The sequence below is a fragment of the Bos grunniens genome, chromosome 22 (genome assembly GCF_055505025.1).
Source record: "Bos grunniens cultivar Pamir isolate PY7600 chromosome 22, Bosgru_T2T1.0, whole genome shotgun sequence".
Classification (NCBI taxonomy): domain Eukaryota; kingdom Metazoa; phylum Chordata; class Mammalia; order Artiodactyla; family Bovidae; genus Bos; species Bos grunniens.
Window position 1 is genome coordinate 18,435,826 of NC_141186.1, and position 22,529 is coordinate 18,458,354.

The 22,529-nt window shown below is 42.7% G+C and overlaps 1 protein-coding gene across 27 annotated transcripts in view; it reads left to right on the plus strand.

The window, feature by feature from the left end:
• Nucleotides 1-22,529, plus strand: part of LOC147348186 (uncharacterized) — a 732,824-nt gene that overhangs the window by 196,665 nt on the left and 513,630 nt on the right. For 26 of the 27 annotated variants that reach the window (XR_015151115.1, XR_015151118.1, XR_015151113.1 and 23 more), the window contains one exon: nucleotides 17,372-17,470. The exons of the other annotated variant lie outside the window; for it this stretch is intronic. Coding sequence is in view for 1 of the 26 variants with exons in the window: in XM_086366616.1 (XP_086222742.1) it covers nucleotides 17,372-17,470 (99 nt within the window). In the remaining 25 variants the exon portion in view is untranslated. The remainder of the gene's footprint in view (nucleotides 1-17,371; nucleotides 17,471-22,529) is intronic. 27 annotated transcript variants of the gene reach the window in all.

Consider the following 22,529-nt stretch of genomic DNA (forward strand, 5'->3'; position numbering starts at 1 on the left):
TCAATAAGCCTGTGGTTATATCCCGATAGATACAGAAAGAATTTATGATCTGTCCGGAGGCAGGGGTAATTAGAGTATGTTTTCTCTTAGGTGAAGAGTAACATGGATGTGATCTTCAAGATTCCCCTGTCCAGAGGGGGTCTTATCCTTCTATTGTAGTTTCCATAGGCACTAAGCACAGAGTTCAGAGTCCATTGGAGAGGTGGCTGAGCATGATCAGCATGAACAGGCCTAAGATGGAGTTCAGCTCTGTCTGTGTCCTCCTTCACCCCAACCAGGGACTGAGCCCGTGCCCCCTGCATCGAGACCACAGAGTCTTAACCACTGGTCAATGAAGTCCCTGTAACTGTTAGTTTGATTAGGACCAGGGCCTCACTTCCTTTGTTTGTGGTTTTGGTTGTTTACAGTCCGAGTTCTGACTCATGAGCTTCATGACTAATAAAGTCTGGATTTGTGAGTCTGGTGTTGGAGACCACTCTCAGTCTGGTCCCACTTGGCATCTGCAGCCCTAATTCTCACTGTACCCCAACTCTCACTGCATCCCAAAGCACCTTCCACTCCACTTGCACCCATCTCTAATAGTCTGAGTCCCCTTGCCTTATACAAGAGGACAGAGAAAGTGCTAGAACTTCCTACCTGGACAGGACCTTTAGTGCTGCCCATTGTCTAGAATTACCCCTGTTCCAACTCCCTGGCCAGTGTGTCAACCTGTCAAATATAAGAGGTGTTCATGTCCCCATTCACATCTTCCCTCTTCAAGGAACATTTCCAGTGCTTCAGCTAAAATGAATCTTCTCATTGCACACTAAACCTCTGTCAAAGCATTTAATAAAATTTGCCTTGCAATATAATTACTTACATTATGGGTCTAATTGTACCTCTAGCATATGAATCTCTGAAGAACGGAATCTGCATTTAAAAACTTTTAACTTTGTTCTGTCTTCATTGCTTGGCAACAGAAATTGAATTAGCATCTCTAGAAGGTGTAACATGCTGTAAAGAGTTCAGGGTAATAGAAACAAGAGGAAGCATATTTTGTGTGTTTTCTTGCATAATGCTCGAGATAGAACACATAATCCTTGTATGGGCTAACATAGCATTAACTTCTCTAAGAGCTATTCATCCTGGGGTCTCAAAGAGTCAAACACGCCTGAAGTGACTTAGCACACACACACTCATCCCACACCCTTATTAATTCTTGTTCTTCTCTACCCTGAACTATCACAGCCACCATCACTCCTGCAGATAATGCCTCCATCCAGCTCCCAATGTTGGGAACGTCCATGCCTGAGGCCGAGTGTCCCCAAAGAACAGTGTTCCCTGCTTTCCCAGGTTTCTTGTGCTGTACTAGGGAGGGGTTCTCAAAATGTGACTTAAGCTTGCACATATGTCAAACCAGTTGGGTGAGTGAAGGGCTTGATTAAATTTAATTTCACAAAGTAAAGAAATCTGCCACATCTTGCCATTTAGCATTTTAGGGTCATTGGTGCCTCTTTGATCCTATACCAGGGTGGCCCATTCAGAGCCGTTTGCTATTTTTTCTCTTAATTAAGTTAAAATTTTTTTATCTGCACTATGTGACATGCAGGATCTTAGTTCCCTGACCAGGGATTGAACTCCTGCCCCCTGCAGGGGAAGCACAGAGTTTTTTAACCACCAGGGAAGTCCCACACTTTTTCGTTTTTGACCACTTGGGCTTCCAGGGCACCTTCCCTCCTGATCCAAGCTTGTTTAGGTCAAAAGCAGACTCCAAAGCCAGAAGTGAGAGTAGGAGTTTCCCTGGACGGTGTCACTTTGGGCAAGGTTGTTTCCCTGGGGATTGAGAGCATTGAACCTGAAAAGGGGTGTGGTGGGTGGGGGTTGTCTGGGCAGGACAGTGCTGCACCCACTGGAGTGCCAAGCAGCCCGCATCTGAGTTCTCTCAGCAAAGAAATGAGAGACCCTCAGCTTGCTGGGCCCCCTTTGCCAGATCCTTCAGAAGGGCCAGAAGTGCCTGAGAATCTGCATAGCCCAAGGCAGCCCTTAACCAGTTGTTGTAGGAAGGGGAGGCCCCCCTACAGAGCCCCAAGAGCAGGCTCTTGTCTAACACTCGGAAATGAGTTGTCCGAGGAGACACGTGCTGACAAAGCAAGAGACTTTATTGGGAAAGGGCACCCGGGTGGAGAGCAGTAGGGTAAGGGAACCCAGGAGAACTGCTCTGCCATGTGGCTCGCAATGTTGGGTTTTATGGTGATGGGATTACTTTCCAGGTGGTCTTTGGCCAATCATTCTAATTCAGAGTCTTTCTTGGTGGCGCACACATCGCTCAGCCAAGATGGATGCTAGCGAGAGGGATTCTGGGAAGTGGATGGACACGCGGTGTCTCCTTTAGACCTTTCCCCAACTCTTCCGGTTGGTGGTGGCTTATTCCGTATTCCTTATCAGGATCTCCTGTCATAAAACAACTCATGCAAATGGTTACTATGGTGCCTGGCCAGGGTGGGCGGTTTCAATCAGTGTGCTTCCCCTAACACAATGACTGACACAAACTTCCAGCTTCCTTCACCCCCCATGGCTATAGTTCTGAAGTGTGACCCAAGTTGTCCCCTGGAGTTCCACTGTGAGAATGAGTCAAGCTCCCCTCCATGGGATGGATACTTGCCCAATGTCTCCCTCTTGTTTGATTCCCTTACCTTCTGGGTCACATGTTCCCTTAGATGGTGGTTTGTTTGTTTTTTTCTTCTCCTGAAAAGGCTTCATATTACACTCTGCTGAATTCGGCAGTCAGCATTTTCAGTTCTGGAGAAATCGATCCAAGACAACCAGCTTTGTGACCTGTGTGAATGTTATTTAACCTGTCTAACCAGTTTTTGGACATTCTTCTGTGTATTCTTGCCACCTCTTCTTAATCTCTTCTGCTTCTTTTAGGTCTTTGCTGTTTCTTTTCTTTATTGTGCCCATTTTTGCATGAAATATTCTCTTGGTATCTCCAATTTTGAGAGCAAGAGCAGAAGGGGACAACAGAGGATGAGATAATGGATGGTATCACTGAATCAATGAGTTTGAGCAAACTCAGGGGGATAGTGAAGAACAGGGAAACCTGGAGTGCGGCAGTCCATGGGGGTCACAAAGAGTTGGATATGACTGAGCAACTGAACAGCAGCAACAGCAACAAGCTTGTTTCCTCACCTGCAAAATGAGCCTCACAGTAACAATGAATTTGTCGTATTGTTGTGAAAGCTATGAGACCATGCCCAGGACACAGTAAGTCCTGGATAAAGAAAGCTGTTATTAACAAAAGAGTGGCACTCTGTGGTTTTGGCTAGAAGAGCCATTTAATGGGTCGTTTTAACTGAAAAGTGTGAGCTTTGTATTCTCTACAGTTGAACTTGAAACTCTTCCTATACCTGAGGTCTTGTTGCAGTTTGAGTCAAAAGTATTGGCTGTGTGTCCCCAACCTCCCGCCGCCCCCCCCCACCCCCACCGCCACCCCTCAGTGTGAAAGGAGGAAATTGCTGAAGGGAAGGCCCTGACTGTTCTTTTGAGCTTCTGTAGATTTGAGTTTCCTGTGTCAACTAAGAAATGATTCACAGCCTAAAAGTTGAGAGAGTTTTTATTTGGCAGGAATTTTTAGGACTTGGAGACTGGGAGGCAACATCTCAAGTAACCCTGAGAGAACTGCTCCTAGGAGGCAGAAGGGATTGCCAGGTTTTATAGAAGCTTTTCAACAAAGGGCAGCTAGTCTGAACATCTAAAAAGTATTGTTAATTAAAAAAACCCAAAAACAGATATCTCAAGGAATTTAGTGCTTTTATTTGTATGGGAAGATGTAAGAGTCTGGGCTCACTGAAATCATTCCTTTGATATGCACTGTGGCTCTCTGGGGTCAGCATCCTGTGTCTTGTGTCCTGAGTTTCCTCAAGGCTGAGCCTAGTGAAAAAGTTGGCTTAAAGCTCAACATTCAGAAAACAAAGATCATGGCATCTGGTCCCATCACTTCATGGCAAATAGATGGGGAAACAGTGGAAACAGGGTCAGACTTTATTTTTGGGGGCTCCAAAATCACTGCAGATGGTGATTACAGCCATGAAATTAAGAGAGACTTACTCCTTGGAAGGAAAGTTATGACCAACCTAGATAGCATATTCAAAAGCAGAGACATTACTTTGCCAACAAAGGTCCGTCTAGTCAAGGCTATGGTTTTTCCAGTGGTCATATATGGATGTGAGAGTTGGACTGTGAAGAAAGCTGAGCACTGAAGAATTGATGCTTTTGAACTGTGGTGTTGGAGAAGACTCTTGAGAGTCCCTTGGACTGCAAGGAGATCCAACCAGTCCATTCTGAAGGAGATCAGTCCTGGGTGTTCTTTGGAAGGAATGATGCTAAAGCTGAAACTCCAATACTTTGGCCACCTCATGCGAAGAGTTGCCTCATTGGAAAAGACCCTGATGCTGGGAGGGATTGGGGCAGAAGGAGAAGGGGCCAACAGAGGTTGAGATGGCTGGATGGCATCACCGACTCTATGGACATGAGTCTGAGTGAACTCCGGGAGTTGGCGATGGACAGGGAGGCCTGGTGTGCTGCAATTCATGGGTCTCAAAGAGTCAGACACGACTGAGTGACTGAACTGAGCCTGGGGAGTGGCTGCAGTCTGATGGCTGCTAGAAGGCAGGTATTCTTTCTTTCCTGAGTTTCCCCAGGGCTGATGTTGGAGGGCTGCAGTTGCTGATGACTGGGACATCCTTTGTTTACTGATATGGCAGGAAATACTCCATTTCTTACCTGATAGCCTCTCCTGATAAAGAACCTCTTGAACTAATTAAGCTAATTGAAGGTGAAACTGGCTCATTTTTACATGCTGCTCAAGCCTGACACTTAAGAATGTAAATTTCAGTAAGTTTTTAAACTGCATTTTTCTTTGGGGATCTTGGTGGCCAGGGGCTTCCCTTGGATTCCCTGGGGAAAAGCAGAAGGGCTCATCATCCCTGGGGTCACCTGAGCCCTGGGTCCAGCCCTCCTGTCCTGTCCTCTTGCCAGGGTCCATTGCTCTGCCACCATGGCTGGTGTGGTGACTACAAACCACTCAGTTGTCCTGTGGGGGCTGATGGCTTTGCAGGACCACCCTTGGTTGCAATCCTCAGTCTCAGCTGCCTGGAGTGAGGCTGGCACTTTGTGGTTAATTTGTTGAGGTGGCCCTGCTTAGTGGCTGCCTGAAGAACTGTGTTAAAAGGTATTCTGAGTTCTTCTTTTGCCGCCACAAAAAAGAGAGCAGAGATTTTTGTAACGTCTGTTGTGGATATTTAGTAGGAGTTGATAACCTGTGTTTTCCAGACTGGCATAGGGTTCTATGTTTCTGCAGAGATACCAGGTTTTCTATGGATAATAAAATTTCCTTCTTGTTTTATTTAATACTATATTATATATTTGATTTTATTATAAATTGGAATATATTCAAATATATCCATATATGCAATTATATAAAGTAAACATTATAATACAAAATATGAAAGTATATAATAACATACATAGGAATTTATCCCAAAATTTGTATACATATGTATGTGTGTATTTGTGTATGTGTATACATATATAGACAGAGATAAGGATCCCAAAAGAGGAGGAATATGATTAATAGTATCCACCCTCTTTGACCTTCTTCTAAACCCTCATTCTCAAATGAATTCAATTATCAGCCCAAATTACCTTTGCTGACAAATCGTGTTATCTTTGACAACTTATTCAATTTTCCTGTGACTCAGTTTCCTCATCTGCTAAGTGGATGAGAGGGTCTGCCTTCTAGGGTTGCCATGGGAACTAAACAAGTAACCACCATCTGTGGTACTCAGGGCAGTGCCTGGTACGTAAGTGTTAGCTCTTACAATATTAAAATTACATTATGGTGTATCAAGCACCCACTGTTTGCCACCAGCCAATGGTGGCTGCTGTGGAGGCTGCTCTTTGATCTCCTAGGCTATTCACTTAGCTCCCATTTCAGTCCAGAGGAGGAGACAGTAATTTGCATCTTTATGTCAGCACTGCTGCTATTCTGATGAAATTTCCAGGACATGGAAACCCCAGAGAGAAGGCTTCTTTAATAATATTATTCTTTAATAATAACCCAGGGAAAGAATATACATGACCAAAAAAAAAAAAAAATCTGTGTCTTTTCCTGTGAGACCTGGAAGATGAAATGAAAACTTTACATCTTTTCCCTTCTTTAATGTTGATGGGATTTAGCTATTAAAAATAGCCCTTTACATAACTTAGCTCATTGGGTTTTCTCAATTTTAGACATAGATATCGTTCTCAGTTAGCTTTGCCTTTGCAAAGTATGGTGGACTTGTAGAAAGAAGCAGGATTTTGGGGTCAGAGTTGGGTTTGAATCCCAGCCCCTCCGGTGCACTGTCTCACATTATAAGCAAAGTGACTTGACCTCAGGAAGCCTCCTGTCCTTAACTGTAGATTGGAAGATCAGCCAGCCTCTGCTGTTTTTCAGAGCTCTGCAAACTAGTGCTTAGGGCCCACTGCTTAGTGAGGATTGTACTTTACAATGAGGGTCCTGAGATGCTTCAGATTTCTGAGATGCCTTCTGAATCATCAGAGTGGAAATTGAATTACATCTAGTGATTTCAAATGTAGTGTATTATACTTTAAACCTTTGCACATCACTATACCTATGTAGGCTGATCTGGTACTTTGTTCAGGTTAGGGGTCATTCCCAGCCCAGGGAGGGTGACCATAGCCTATGCTGGTTGGCTGCTGGATATCAGAATTCCTTTCTATAGAACCATGGTGAGGCCTGGATTAGTGGCCCAGAATAGCTCACAGACACCCACTCAACACATAAAGCCCTTGGACTGTATAGTATAAAATTTACCTGCATTTGGGTTTATATAGTTGTCAGTGTACTTGAGTTAAATTCTGGCTCTGTCATTTGCTAACTTTGGAATCTCAGCTTCACTAAGCCTCCTTTTCCTCTGCAAAATCAGAATGAAAATGGTCTTCTTAATGGGAGAGTTGGAGAGGGGAAGTGATGTCTGGCCCACAGTAAGTATTCAATCAATTGTGCTTGGGCCGGCTCTTCTATTAATTGTTGTTATATTTATTTGGACCAAACTTACCAGCATTTTTTGGGAAAATGTATAAGGAGAATTTCAGCTCCAGATTTCCGAAACAGGCCTTCCTGCCCCGTGTTGCTCTGGAACCAGTGTTCTCCAGGTCCTAGTCTTGGATGGTGTCTCCCACTGTCTGGGGGGAAGTGTCCCAGGGGACCCAATCTTGGGGAGTAAATGATCAGGGTGGGAACTTCAGGATGTAGAAGCTGTAGGTGACCTGACCAGGTGGGGAGCCTCCTTGGGCTGAATCCCAGTGTTGCCTCCATCACTGCCTTTCTCCTTCACCAGCCAGGACTCTGGTTGGTCTCCTCCCTGACCCTCCATGAAGATTTGTCTCCACTGGAGTCCCAGAAAGGGAACCTCAGGGTTTCCTCCTGCTCTTCTGCTCCTTATGCCATCACTAGGCTCACTCAAACTTTCCTTAGATGGTTTTATTTTATATTAAATTGTTTTTATGTAATGTCACTTATATGTGGAATTGTAAAAAATGATACAAATGAACTTATTTACACAACAGAAATAATATTCACAGACATTTAAAACAAATTTGTGGTTACCAAAGGGGAAAGAGAGGGAGAAGGGGAAAAAACTAGGAGATTGGGCTTAACATATACACACTACTATATTTAAAACAACAAGGACCTTCTATATGGCACAGGTAACTATGTTCCATATCTTGCAATGACCTATAATGGAAAAGAATCTGAAAAAGAATAGATGGCTAACTGAATCACTTTGCTGTATACCTGAAACTAACACAGTATTGTATATCAGCAATTCTTCAAATAAAAAGTGTTTTTTTTAAAGTTTATGTCAAAATTTACATATGGTAAAGTTCACTCTTAGTGCACAGTTTTATGTGCTTTGACAAATGCATAGAGTCTTGTAAGCATCACCAAAGTATGGACCATCACTCCACAGAGTTCCCTTTTGAAGTTCCCTTGGTGTTTTACACTCCTGATGAAAAACAAAATGTCATTCAAAGAGTGGTAAATATTTTTCTTTTTTTGTAACTTGCCCCATATTCATTTCTCACATAGAGTCATTTGAGGAAGATGGAGTCCCCTCTATGAGGTGGACCACACAGGACTGTCCTTTGGGAGCCCATTGCTTTCTAGGCTCTCCAAGATCTCTCTTGGAAACCAGAGCAGGGGTGAGGGTTCTGAAGCAAGCAGTTCCTGATGCAGGGGTCCAGCTCGATCACAGACACCCCTGGGGCTTAGATTAAGGGAGCCAGAGTGCCAAAGGACAGCTCTGAGAATTCTGCCCTTGCCCCTCACCACACATTTGCCTGCCACAAAGAATCCTGCTGGATTGTAGTGTAATGAACTGAAAAGCAAAGACTGGCTCAGAGCAGAGGGTGTTGTGGAAACCAGTAATCGAGAAACCAAGCAGCACACTCAGAGAGTTGGAGAACTCAGGTTCATTATGCTGGTGGGCCCAGAGGAGTTAACACTCCAAGCTCTGAGCCCTGAACAAAGGGATTACAGAATTTTTATAGACAGACTGTCGTGGGCAACACTCGCTGTTAATAGGCTGGTTTAAACTAAGGGGTTTTGTGTGTGTAGGAACAGTGGTCAAGATGGGGAGGGGGATGCCTGGCCTGGATAGGCATGATTAAGCAGGTTTTGCAGGGGCCGGGCAGTTGCAAAGAGCAGGACAAGGGTGAGTGAGATAAACTCCAGTTCCTAGTATTGCAAGTCCCCACTTTCTGAGACTGCGTGACCTACGTGATCCAGACTTTGCAAGGGGCAAGGTGAGTTACAGAGGTAGAAGGAGGTAAAATTTTAACTTTTCCTCTTTAAGGGTGCAAGTAAGCTTGGAAGAGAGAGTAGGATGAGAGAGGAATACTAGGTGACTGAACAGGAGAGCAGAGAGAAGTTCCAAGGTTGTTTCCTGAAAGGTTCCATCAGGGCTCTGTCGGCGTGTTGTCATCTTCGTGTAAATAGCTCTCTTCTGCTACCGCTCCGCACCCATGGCTCAGAGAGGGGTCTTGGCCCCCATGCACCCTGCAGCAGGGCATCTGTGGACAGGACTCGACCTGACTTGTTTGGGCGGGAATACGCATTGCACTTTGACACAAATCGGGCATTGGTGTTCAGTGAATCCTTCCCCAGTTATCCAGGACAGCAGAGATGCTGCTGAATTAAAAATGATTTATGGAAAATGCACTGGTTTCAGTCATCAGACTTTCTGGCAGAAATATTAAGTATGGAGGCAAAAATTTTCCATTAGGTCCCTGGTTATCCCTGTGTCTTGATGTTACTACGGAACCTGGAACCTGTGGTGAAGGCTTGGACTTGAGGAGCTGGCAGCAATTCCCTGCCTTTGGGTTTCACATTTCAGTAAAAATTCTCAAATGTCAGAATGCATGTTACTCTCCAAATAAAATTTTACATGAGAGAATGGGAAGCATGTTGCTTTTGAGTCATGGGATGTTATGCTTGACAGGGATGCTGCTGTCTTGAATGGGTAGCTGATGAGAACTCAGAAGGGAGCTGGGAGTATTTCTCTGGGTGTGATATTTGAGATTTGTGTGTGGCAGTGTGGAATTTTCCTCACCTATGATGAAATCACAGCCTGGATCAGAGTTCTGTTTGTAAAGTCATCTCCAGCGTGGGTCTGGGTGCAGCATCCCATTGGCTGGGAATATGGACTAGTGTTTTATTTATTTGTCTGGAAACCTTGAAAGAATTTTAAGTTTTTTTTTTAATGGTCATATAATTTTATTCTATTTTCTAAATCTTTAAAAAATTTTACATAGTTTTAAAAAGTGAGCCTCCATTTACAGTTACTAATGATTCCCCATGTTGTACATGTATCCTTTTAGTTTATTTTATATCTAATAGTTTGTACCTCTTAATCTTCTTCCCCTGGATCGCCTCTCCCCGTTCCCTCTTCTCAATGGTAGCCACTTGTTTGTTCCCTGTATCTGAGAATCTGTTTCCTTTTTGTTATATTCCCCAGTTTGTCATATTTTGTAGATTCCACATAAAAGTGATATCATACAGTATTTGTCTGACTTTATTTCAGACAACATAATACCCTCCAGCTTCACTCATGTTGTTACAAATGGCAGATATTTTGGACTGAGGAGCCTGGCAGGCTACAGTCCATAGGGTCACAAAGAGTTGGACGTGACTAAAGTGACTTAGGACAGCACAGCACAGTATATATATACCAATGTAATATATATATATATATATAATATATATATAAAATACATGTATACACACATCACATCTTTAACCATCTGTTGACAGACACTTAAATTGCTAAGTTTTTTAAAAGGGTGATGAATTCCTTTTTTTATATATTCCATAACAGCTAAATATTGGGGTACATAAGTTTTTCCATACCTAAATCTACTGGATGGATAAATTGAGTATGTGGAAATAACACAATATATTTTTATAAGTTTTCTATAGCATGCTAATTCTTCATCCCTCTTTTGGTGGCTAGTGTGGCTTAGAGGAAAGAGACCACACTTTGGGCTTGGATTCCTATCTGTGCGTTTTCTGCGGCTTCTTATTTGTGCAGTCTTAGGAAAAGAAACAAATGTATAAATCTGTTTTCTCTTGTTACATCAAAGTTTACAGGGCATGTGGGTTGAACGATCCTTTCCTCAGATACAACCTTTCTCAGTTAACATCACACTTGGGGGTTGGCTGTGGGTATTTTAGCCAGGGTATCCTAGGTCATGCTGCTGTAACACGCACCTCATGGTCTCTGTGAGTAGGACGATAGAAACCCATTTCCTCATTCAAGTCCTCTCTGGGAGTCCTGGTAGCACCCCAAGTGGTTCTTTACTCCCATAATCCAAGTTGCCTTCAATCTCAACATGAATCCTCTTCCTTGGTCATTGCAGCAAGGAGAGAGTGCTAGAACATTCCACACCATCAAATAAGTGCTCCAGCATGAAAGTGACACATACTGCTGCTTCTCACAGCCCCTTGGCTGTCTATGACCCTTCACACGTGCAGGATGGGAGTCAGGGAAGTGTAATCCTTATGTCCACCTAGGAGGAGAGAAAAACTAGACATAAAAGGACATTAGATGCCTCTATCACAGTGCAAGAAGTAGATTTTTAACCAGATGCATTAAATGTGCAGGTCTCTAGAGAACCAAATGGCTGATATTTTCCAGAAGAATGCTGGATTGTTGGTAATAGGATCCAATTTCCATAATTCCAAAATGTTCTGCAAACTCATGAGGTAAGAGTTGAGTTCTATGCTTTTATGAACCTGGGTTTTCACTTGTATATTAAACTCACATTTTTTGCCTTATTCTTTGTGGCAAGTAGAAAAAAGCGCCATAGCTGTGTCTTTAAAGAAGTTAGTTAACTTTTCTCCATGCTCCTGGAGTGAGATAGCAACATCAGGCTATTCTGTGCCCCTTTGCCACACTGTTGCGGCGCCTATAGATTTTCATGGTCACTGTTAGGCGTCCTGAGAGAGGGCGCCCTGCTGAATATACAGGGGGAGGGCAAGTGCTCGTGTGTGTGTGACCTTTGATTTGTGTGGAGCAGATGTAGTGGCTACATGTGGGGAGTGCTGTTTCCATTCTCTGAGGCAATATGTCAAGTTATATCCCCAGGCATTGGCGAGTTTGTATTTCCAATAAACTGAGGTGGTTCCTTCCTGCCATGTGTACAACCAGTCACACCGTGTCTATGGCTTTTCTGCCTGATGTTTTAAGCCAGGGAGAAAGGTAAATAATATTTAAGGAACTTGTAAGCCAAGTGTGTAACCATTTTGCACAATTCATGGTTTTATTTAATGAGTTTCAGTACCACAGGATGAGAGTTGTTCCCAAAGGGCCTCAGTCAACTAGACTATTGAACAGAAATGCAGAATGTAAATTGGGTTTTAACTAAAATCATACTGCTATTACTTTTTATGGAAGCCATAATTTCTGGTTGAGAGCAGGCACACAGAAAACCGTTATTGTGGAAATGCCTTCCGGGATTTGACCAACTGCATTTGGAGCGGGAATGAAATACTTAGGGGCTTGATTTGTGTGCCACTGCTGGTTGTGTGGGGCTAAACATGTATCACACGGCACTTCATAATGCTGCTTTCAGGGCTCTGTAGATTTCACACACTACCTTTTAGATCCAGTATCTTCATAATTATTTACAATTTTAAAGCCAGAGGGAAAGTGTATTTTCTTTCAGTTCCACCCTCAGGGAATATTTTTCCTTGAGGATGATGGTGAGATATTCATTTGGGAAACATGGATAAAAAGAAGACAAACCATATAATGTTTTCCCCTTGGTTCAGTTCAGTCGCTCTGTCGTGTCTGACTCTTGGCAACCCATGAATCACAGCACGCCAGGCCTCCCTGTCCATCACCAACTCCTGGAGTTCACTCAAACTCATGTCCTTCGAGTTGGTGATACCATCCAGCCATCTCATCACTTGTCCTCCCCTTCTCCTCCTGCCCCAAATCCCTCCCAGCATCAGGGTCTTTTCCAATGAGTCAACCCTTTGCATGAGGTGGCCAAAGTACTGGAGTTTCAGCTTCAGCATCAGTCCTTCCATTGAACACCCAGGACTGATCTCCTTTAGGATGGACTGGTTTGAATCTCCTTGCAGTCCAAGGGACTCTCAAGAGTCTTCTCCAACACCACAGTTCAAAAGCATCAATTCTTCGGCACTCGGCCTTCTTCACAGTCCAACTCTCACATCCATATATGACCACTGGAAAAACGATAGCCTTGACTAGACGGACCTTTGTTGGCAAAGTAATATCTCAGCTTTTCCATATGCTATCTAGGTTGGTCATAACTTTCCTTCCAAGGAGTAAGCGTCTTTTAATTTCATAGCTGCAATCACCATCTGCCGTGAATTTGGAGCCCCAAAAAATAAAGTCTGACCCTGTTTCCACTGTTTCCCCATCTATTTCCCATGAAGTGATGGGACCAGATGCCATGATCTTCATTTTCTGAATGTTGAGCTTTAAGCCAACTTTTTCACTCTCCTCTTTCACTTTCATCAAGAGGCTTTCTAGTTCCTCTTCACTTTCTGCCATACGGGTGGTGTCATCTGCATATCTGGGGTTATTGATATTTCTCCTGGCAATCTTGATTCCAGCTTGTGCTTCTTCCAGCCCAGCGTTTCTCATGATGTACTCTGCATAAAAGTTAAATAAGCAGGGTGACAATATACAGCCTTGATGTACTCCTTTTCCTATTTGGAACCAGTCTGTTGTTCCATGTCCAGTTCTAACTTGTTTCCTGACCTGCATATAGGTTTAAACAATTACTCAAAACTGAATTTCTCTCTTCCTTTGTACTGTCTCCAGGGCTGCTCTGGACTTGGGAATTGAGAGTGAGGTTGGTAACTGAGTCAGTATTTGCACAACTGATTTCAAATATTGTTTGCACATTGCTGATTCCAAAATTCCGAAGCTGCAGGTATGGATTTCTCTGTGTCTGCTGGACACCTTCATCTGAGGGTCTCAGACAGTCTGTGCTGGACCAAGCTAAGGAGACTGCTTTCTATCTTACAGGTGCTAGTTCTCCTTTGGCAGCAATAGTCAGCATTTCTTGAGGGGAACATCCCTTCATAGTCATTCTTTTACAAGGCTTTGAGTGTATTATCAGATCAAATCAGATCAGATCAGTCACTCAGTCATGTCCGACTGTTTGTGACCCCATGAATCGCAGCACGCCAGGCCTCCCTGTCCATCACCAACTCCCAGAGTTCACTGAGACTCACGTCCATCGAGTCAGTGATGCCATCCAGCCATCTCATCCTCTGTCGTCCCCTTCTCCTCCTGCCCCCAATCCCTCCCAGCGTCAGAGTCTTTTCCAATGAGTCAACTCTTCGCCTGAGGTGGCCAAAGTACTGGAGATTCAGCTTTAGCATCATTCCTTCCAAAGAAATCCCAGGGCTGATCTCATTCAGAATGGACTGGTTGGATCTCCTTGCAGTCCAAGGGACTCTCAAGAGTCTTCTCCAACACCACAGTTCAAAAGCATCAATTCTTCAGTGCTCAGCCTTCTTCACAGTCCAACTCTCACATCCATACATGACCACAGGAAAAACCATAGCCTTGACTAGATGGACCTTTGTTGGCAAAGTAATGTCTCTGCTTTTGAATATGCTATCTAGGTTGGTCATAACTTTCCTTCCAAGGAGTAAGCGTCTTTTAATTTCATGGCTGCAGTCACCATCTGTAGTGAGTGTAGTATAGACTTAACTAATTCTTGCCAACTGGCAAACAGTGGTGGTGACAGCAAGTGGTATATACATGTGAAAGCAGGGAGCTGATGAGAATATTCACATTATGTAGGCTTATAATGTCTCCTGTAGCACACCTCCAATGGACACAATCCACTTTTAGCCACCAGCTTTTTGGCCAGTCCAGTGCCTAATAATAGGAGTAAAAGGCAGTCTGGTATGTGGTAAAGAACACGTGTTTCAGCCGTTCTTTGTTCACATTCTGACTCTGCCCATTAGATTTTATTTAATGACTGACTCTCAGCTATGAAATGAAGCTAGGAACATCCTCCTAGAGAGAGCCTTGAAGTTACTCAAGTATATAAAATGCTTAAATGAGGCGTGGTACTTAGTAGATGCTAAATAAACAGTGACTTTGCCTGTGCTACATCAAATCTGTGTGGTTAATAAGGGATCCTCCCAGTCATTCCAAGAACTTGGGGATGACTGTGATTTTTGTTTTGTAAATAAAGCCCTCATTTCAGCTGGATGGTGGGGAGCGAAAGTAGGAACTGGACTTTTTTCTGACACCACATCCTTTGCCCCTTCTTGAATTTTAAACTGTCAGCACTTGGTGAAAGCATCCTATTCTACATCCAAGGCAAAATAAATTCCTGTTTTCCCCTCTCCTTGTAACATGCTCTGTATATAGTGTTTCTGGGCTTCCCTGGTAACTCAGTGGGTAAAGAATTCACCTGCAATGCAGGGGATCCTGGTTTGATTCCTGGATTGGGAGGATCCCCTGGGGGAGGGCATAGCAACCCACTCCAGTTTTCATGCTTGGAGAATCCCCATGGACAGAGGAGCCAGGTGAGCTGCAGTCATGGGGTCACGAAGAGTTGGACCTGACTGAGAGACTAAGCGTGACACATACTGTTTCTGTGATATTCACCATATTATCTTGTGATGAGTGATGGCTCTGAATTCCTGAAAGCATGTGAGATCTTGAAAGCAGGACTGGTCTGATTTTTTTTCGGGTGGACACGCTGTCTGTCACATAGTAAGTACTCAGTGCAGATTTGTTGAAATAGAGTAGGGACGAGTCAGAATGCAGCAGAGTCAAAAGGTTCCCTTAATTAAAGAAAAAGGGACTAAGAGCATTGCTTGGCATATTATTCCAAAGCCAGCATGTGAGCTAACAAGACAGGAAGCATCCATCTGCAAGTAATGTGCACAGCCCACCCCGCTGAGAATGTTAATTATGTTTTTAAAGGGAGACAGGGAGCCCTGGTTGCTTTTGGCACAACGCAGTGGGGAGAGGGAAGGCCCAGGGAAGGAATGCTAAATAGTCTCTCTGATTTCAGTTGCCAGCTCTCTGTGTAGCTCTGGGAAGGGAGAGGATTCCTGAAAGGTAATTGTGATGTTTATTCATCTGGAGATAGATGTCACCCGTGTTGATCTGATGATGATTCCAAAGGGACCCTTCTTGTCCGAGTATTGTTTTTTGTACCTCTTCTGGAGACCCTGTCCAAATCCTCCCCTGGTCCAAAGTACTCTGTATCCTCTGCAACTTGGCTCTTTCCATGGCCCCTCTCCAGTCTCATATACTCACATTGATTCAACGTGCTTTCAAGGAGAATTTTAAGATGCGCTGTCAACATTTTAATGAGTATAGTCTTTGACTTAGTAATTCCACTTTGAGGAATCTCCCCTTGGAAATTCTCCTTCAAGAAAATGAAAAATATAGCACATGCACAGGCTTATGTGCAGTAATAGAAATTAGAAATATTTGCAGTGCTCATCAGTAAGAGATTGTGTAGATGAATCTTGACATAGCCATTTTATGTAACTGTTAAAATGAATAAGGTACATCGCTACGCAGGGATATACTTGTACTGTGTTGAAAAAGGAAGTTGTAGAATAATGTGTACTGTAAGTCCTGTTTTTATGTACAGAAAAATCCGGAAGCACATGCACCATTAATTTACTCGACAAATGTTTATCGGGTGTATACTAAGTGCCAGAGAGTGAGCAGAAAAAAAATTCTGTCTTTGTGGAGCTTACATTGTCATCCAGGGAAATGAATAGTAAACACAACCAATAGAAGTACCTAGTGTGGTAAAAGGTAGTGAGCAGTACTGCTGCTGCTGCTAAGTCGCTTCAGTCGTGTCCGACTCTGTGCAACCCCATAGACGGCAGCCCACCAGGCTCCCCTGTCCCTGGGATTCTCCAGGCAAGAACACTGGAGTGGGTTGCCATTTCCTTCCCCAATGCATGAATGTGAAAAGTGAAAGTGAAGTCGCTCAGTCGTGTCTGACTCTTATCGACTTCATGGACTGCAGCCTACCAGGCTCCTCCATCCATGGGATTTTCCAGGCAAGAGTACTGGAGTGGGGTGCCATTGCCTTCTCCAAGTGAGCACTAAGGAGAAGTATAACTGTTGTTTAGTTGCTCATGTGTGTCCCGTTCTTTGCAACCTCATTTACTGTAGCCCGCCAGGCTCCTCTGTCCATGGGATTCTCCAGGCAAGAATACTGCAGTGGGTTGCCATTTCCATCTCCAGGGGATCTTTCTGACCCAGAGATTGAACCTACACCTCCTGCACAATCAGGTGGACACTCAATGCTGCTGCAGCTGCTGCTAAGTCGCTTCAGTCGTGTCTGACTCTGTGCGACCCCACAGACGGCAGCCCACCAGGCTCCCCCGTCCCTGGGATTCTCCAGGCAAGAACAATGGAGTGGGTTGCCATTTCCTTCTCCAATGCATGAAAGTGAAAAGTGAAAGTGAAGTTGCTCAGTCATGTCCGACTCTTCGCGACCCCATGGACTGCAGCCTACCAGGTTCATCTGTCCATGGGGTTTTCCAGGCAAGAGTATTGGAGTGGGTTACCGTTGCTTTCTTCTGGACACTCAATAAACATAAGAAAATTAGGAAGGAGGGATTAACTAGAGCTTCACAACAGAGATAACACCATGAATTTGCCCCACTGTTTAATTTTATTATTGAGCAGAAAGGAATTGGGTATTTCTTAGTCCCTTTGGATCTCCCTGGGTTTGCATCTCTAATTCTAGACAGTGGGATGTTGGTACTAGTGATGGTTACCTCTTTCAGGACTAGTCATATGAATCCCATGCCGCCTTCTGCATGTCTTACTCTACTCATCTGCATGGATGGAGGCAAGGAGCGCCAAAGCTTAGAAGAGAATAGTGGGTAAGTGGAAAAAAAAACTGGATCTGCTCCTCATCCTTGCTTGGAAGAAAGCCAAGCAAGAGAGCCACTTGTCTAGGAATGTCGACATTAGACTTGATCAAGAGAGAAATTCTCACTTGGTTAAGGCATGGACATTTTAAGTTGGTTAGTTGCAGCAGGTAGGATTAATTAGAATTGGCTTCAAATGCAGTTCTTCCTTTGGGGTTTGACAACATAAAATTATGCTCTTGAGCAAGAATACTGTATGTGTTATTTAGACACAAGTACAGTACATACAGTAACTCATTGTATTTGACATTTTGTGACACAGTCCTCCAGGGATGCTTCCTAATATTGTAATAGGAGTAACTCTTTCATTTCTTTCAAATCTCAAGTTCTGACATGCCTTGAGTGCTGGTTTCATTCATCTACTCTGTATACAGTGGTTGGCCAATTCTGCAGGCTGAAGTTAGGTTCATGTTGACTTTCACAGTGCCCCATGGCTGCCACTGCTGCCTAACAGCTCACCAGATCTTTAGCCTCTGTTTCCTCCACCATTTCCTCAAAGACCCTTTGAATTATCCCACATTTTCATACTTAGTATCATAAACAGGTGATACTGATTTCCTTAGGGTAAGTTAAGGGCTACTATTATACAACTTTTTGTCCACCATTATGAGGAAAACCTGTGCTCTGGGGAGAAAGTAAGTAGAATATGTGTCTATGACATAAGATACGCCATGTATTTCAAACTTGCTTATTCAAGACAGCCTGACGTAATGCTCATTGGCTGAGAGTATGTAGGGCATTCTTGCTTGCTAGACTTCCATTGGCTAAGAGCGTAAAGCTGGGCTCAGAGCATCAGAAGAATACATATCAGTGGTGTACTGTTAGGAAATGCTATGGACACAAATGATATGTATTAGGGTTTTCTTACAGCTGTGTAAGAGGGGATTTATTATAGGACTTGGCCCAGGTAATTATAGGTACTAAGTCCTACAATTTGCTGTCTGAAAGCAGGAGAACCAGGAAAGGTGGTGGCATAATTAGTCCAAGTCTGAAGGCCTGAGAACCAAGAGCACTAGTATCTGAAAGCAGGAGCTCAAGCAGAGAATTTCCCTCTCTCCACCTTTCTGTTATGTTCAGAACCTCAACAGATTGGATGATGCCCACTGGGATTTGCCAAGGCAATCTTTACTCAGTCTACCAATTAAGATACTAACCTATTTTAGAAACAGTCTCTAAGACTTATCCAGAAATAATGTTTTTCACCAGTTATCTGGGAATCCCCTAGCCCCTTCAAGTTGACATATAAAATTAACCATTGCACAACATTTAGAACATTATTTCAGAGGCAGATAAGTATTAGTTGGAAATAGAAGCATGTCCGCCTAGTTTGCTTTAGCATCACAGCCAGGGGAGCTGCCCTTGACTGTGAATCTGTATTATAGTGGGTTATGTCTGACCACGGTTAGACTTGGGACAGGTCTTTAATAGTCTGAAAATGCACTGGGACTTGAAACATGGATGCCCCATGGTGGAAAATGTTGTCTGATTCTGGACTGATGTCTGCTCCTGAAGGATTTTGTCTTTGCTTAGCCTGGGAGCCCCAGTGTGATTTGGAATTTGAAGCATAAATTCCTACAAAAGTGCATGTGTATGGGTTTTGTGGCAAAGATTTTGTAGGTCAACCCACAGCTTTAATGGTGGAGTCTCTCTCCTTCCTGAATATTTCTTCCTGCGATGAGGGTAAGAGAACTGTTATAATATGTACACTTTGAGTTATATAGGAGTTGTGGATGAATTCTGTTGCTCATGGCTATTAGCAGATAGAAGGCAGAGTTCTGAGCCTGACACCTTTCTGGATTTAACTGTTGCCCCATGCGCTGTGCAGAAATTCTGAAGAGAGCTGAGGCCCTGCCTCTTTTCTCATCGTTTTCTCCTGTGGATTGCCCAGCAGCTCACTGTGTTTGATCCCAAACTATACGTGATGACTCCTTACATTCTTAATATACAACTTTATCTACCCATTTTCTTTTCTTTTTCTTACCTCTACTGTTTGGGTGCTTTGTATTGTCATCTTTTGCTGAAGCCTATCTTTTGAATTTTCTAAATTAAATATGTTTTTGGCACTATAAAAGCTATTTAAAAAAGCTAAGTAGAAAGAATTTTTAAATGTTTAGAAAGAAATAGACCTCTCTGTCTATATCCTGATTAAAAATTCCAAGAAGGGGCATTGTTCTAACTTTTGAGAGAAGAATACAAGTATTTTGGTGCTGAGGAAGTGAAGTGACACTGTGGTTGATGTGCAGCTCATGGGAGAAGACATGCATAGTGCTCTTTTATATGAGTCAGTCCTTAATTATCACTCCTAGGCCTGGATTTCCTCGTAGGTATAATGTGGATAGTAAATGTCTCATAAGAGAAATATGAAGATTAAATTAGAATGACACTTAGTGCTCATCCCTAAGCCATAGTAGTCAAGCGACAGCAGTCATGGGACATGTGTGCCGTGTTACCCGGCTCTCACTCTGATGCTCATGACAGGCGCAGCATCTGTCCCCGTGAGCTAGTCCAGGCTCAGCCTTCTGAAGGCATGACACTACAAGTTAGATGATCATGGAATTTTGATGTCTTTGAGGTAAACACTCAATTCCTAGTAGCCATGACAATGGTGGTGTTGGTAGAAATACTAGATCCAGGTGGGACTAAGTAAGCTATTGGTTAAATAATCCTCACACAATTAACAACCATCATATCTAGACAAAATATAAACTATAACTACCAGAAGCCGTTGGAAAAAGAGTAAAATCCAGTAGATTCTAGATGGGAGTTAACACTTAAAGAACAACATTGAGTGCGTTTCCTGTTTTCATGGCTGCTAACCTGAGGTCAGGCTCCAGTCTGCATAAGGAAGGGTAGAAAACCATGTTTCTGGCTGGAAGAACCAGACGATAGAAGCAGTGGCAGGCACTGGAACACGAGGAGATAATCCTGGAAAGAGAGGTGTGGAAAAGGGGAGGCACTGATAGTGGGTATAGACGTCAAACAACCAAACTAAGGATGAAATAATTACACAGAAATTTGAACCCTGTCTAAGAGACAGTGTTTGCAATCTGAACTAAAAAAAAAATCTGACACTCTTCAGAGAAACATAATGCAATATATGCTTTCCATAATATAACACAATATTAGACTCTCTGGCTGATTTCAAATATCCAGAATAAAGCCAAAGTTACTCAGGATATTAAAATACTGGAAAGTATGACCCATTTTAAAAAGAGAAGACAATTTAAAACAAATAGATTGATGGATCAGAACTGAGAGTCCATGACTAGATTCACACAAATGCAGTCTACTGATTTTTGGCAAAAGAACAAAGAAAACTCAGTGGAGTTAAGATAAAATCAGATTATAGCCATAAATGTAAAATGCAAAACTATAAAACTTCTAGAAGATAGCATAGAAGAAAATCTAGATGACCTTGGGTTTCACGATGACTTTTTAGATGTAACACTTAAAGCTTGAGCCTTGAAAAGAAAAGAAAAGAAAAGAAAACAAACAGGTTGGACTTCATTAAAATTAAAAGCTTCCTATCTGCAGAAGACACTGTTAAGAGAATGAAAAGCCACAGATTGGGAGAAAATATTTGCAAAATACGTGTCTAATAAAGGACTGTTGTCCTAAATCTATAAAGAACTCTTAAAACTCAACACTGAATAAAAAAACATGTTAATTAAATAATGGGTAAAATATCTGAACAGACCCTGCACCAGAGATAAACATGTGGCCAAATAAGCAGATGCTCAACATATGCGATTAAGGAATCGTAACTTGAGCAGGAGCACGATACAGCTACACACCTATTAGAATGGCTAAAACCAAAGCACTGATAACATCAAATGCTGGTGAGGATACGAAGCAAGAGGAACTCTGATTTCTGGTAAAATTCAAAATGGTACAGTCACTTTGGAAGAGATATCGGCAAATTCTTACAGAAGTAGACACATTTTACTGTGAGATCCAGCAATCATTCCCCTTGTTATTTACCTAGATGGGTTGAGAACTTCCGTCCAATGAAAACCTAAACATGAAAGTATATAGTAGCCACGTCATCACTGTCATGCTTGGTACAAATGGCGATGTCCTTCAGTAGGTGAATGTATAAATGAGCTGTGGTGTATCTGTACCATGATTTATTATTTAGTGATAAAAAATATGAGTGATAAAACCACAAAATAACACGGATGAGACTTAAATGTAAATTACTAAATGCAAGAAACCCTATGTAAAAAGAACGACATGTTGGAAAAAACAAAATGACAGAAACAGTAAAAAGATTAATACTTTCCAGGAGTTTGTGGGGAGGGAGGAATGGATAAATAGGTGGAGCACAGGGGATTTTTAGGACAGTTAAACCTCTCTCTTTGCTACTATAATGGTGGACACATGTTTTTCAATATTTGTTAAAATCCATGGAATGGACAAAAGAGTGACCTTGATGTCATCTGTGGACTTAAGTTGATATTAATATGTCAACATTGGATTATTATAAAAATGTACCATACAAGATGTTAATAATAGGGGAAACCATGCGTGTAGGGGGACATGAGGGAGCACAGGAACTGTCTGTAAATTTATCTATAGACCTGAACTGCTTTAAAATATTGAAAATATTAATTTAAAAAGACAATTAGGAGTGACATCAGCCAAAGTGGTGGGGTAGTACCATCTGGAGGTTATTCCTCTCCAGCAACATCAAAGAATTTGGCAAAACCTACTTGAATCAAGCTTATCAGAATTCTGAAAGACAAAGGTTTATACAAAGTGAATGCTTAGCCAGGAGAAAAGCCACTGGAGTAGAGCAGGAGCTCTTTTTTTATTGCATTTTAATTTATCCTTGCCCTCCCTCTGCCCCTGGCTCAGTAGTAATCTTGAAGAGAAAAGCTTTTAATTCCAGTTTGAGTATCTAATTCTGGAGGGAGCAGAGTGGGTCTAGTCCCCAAGAAATTGTGCTTTTCTGTTTTGACCTTACTGGGGTTTCCTATAGGATTGCCATGAGGGGCTTCCCTTTATTTCA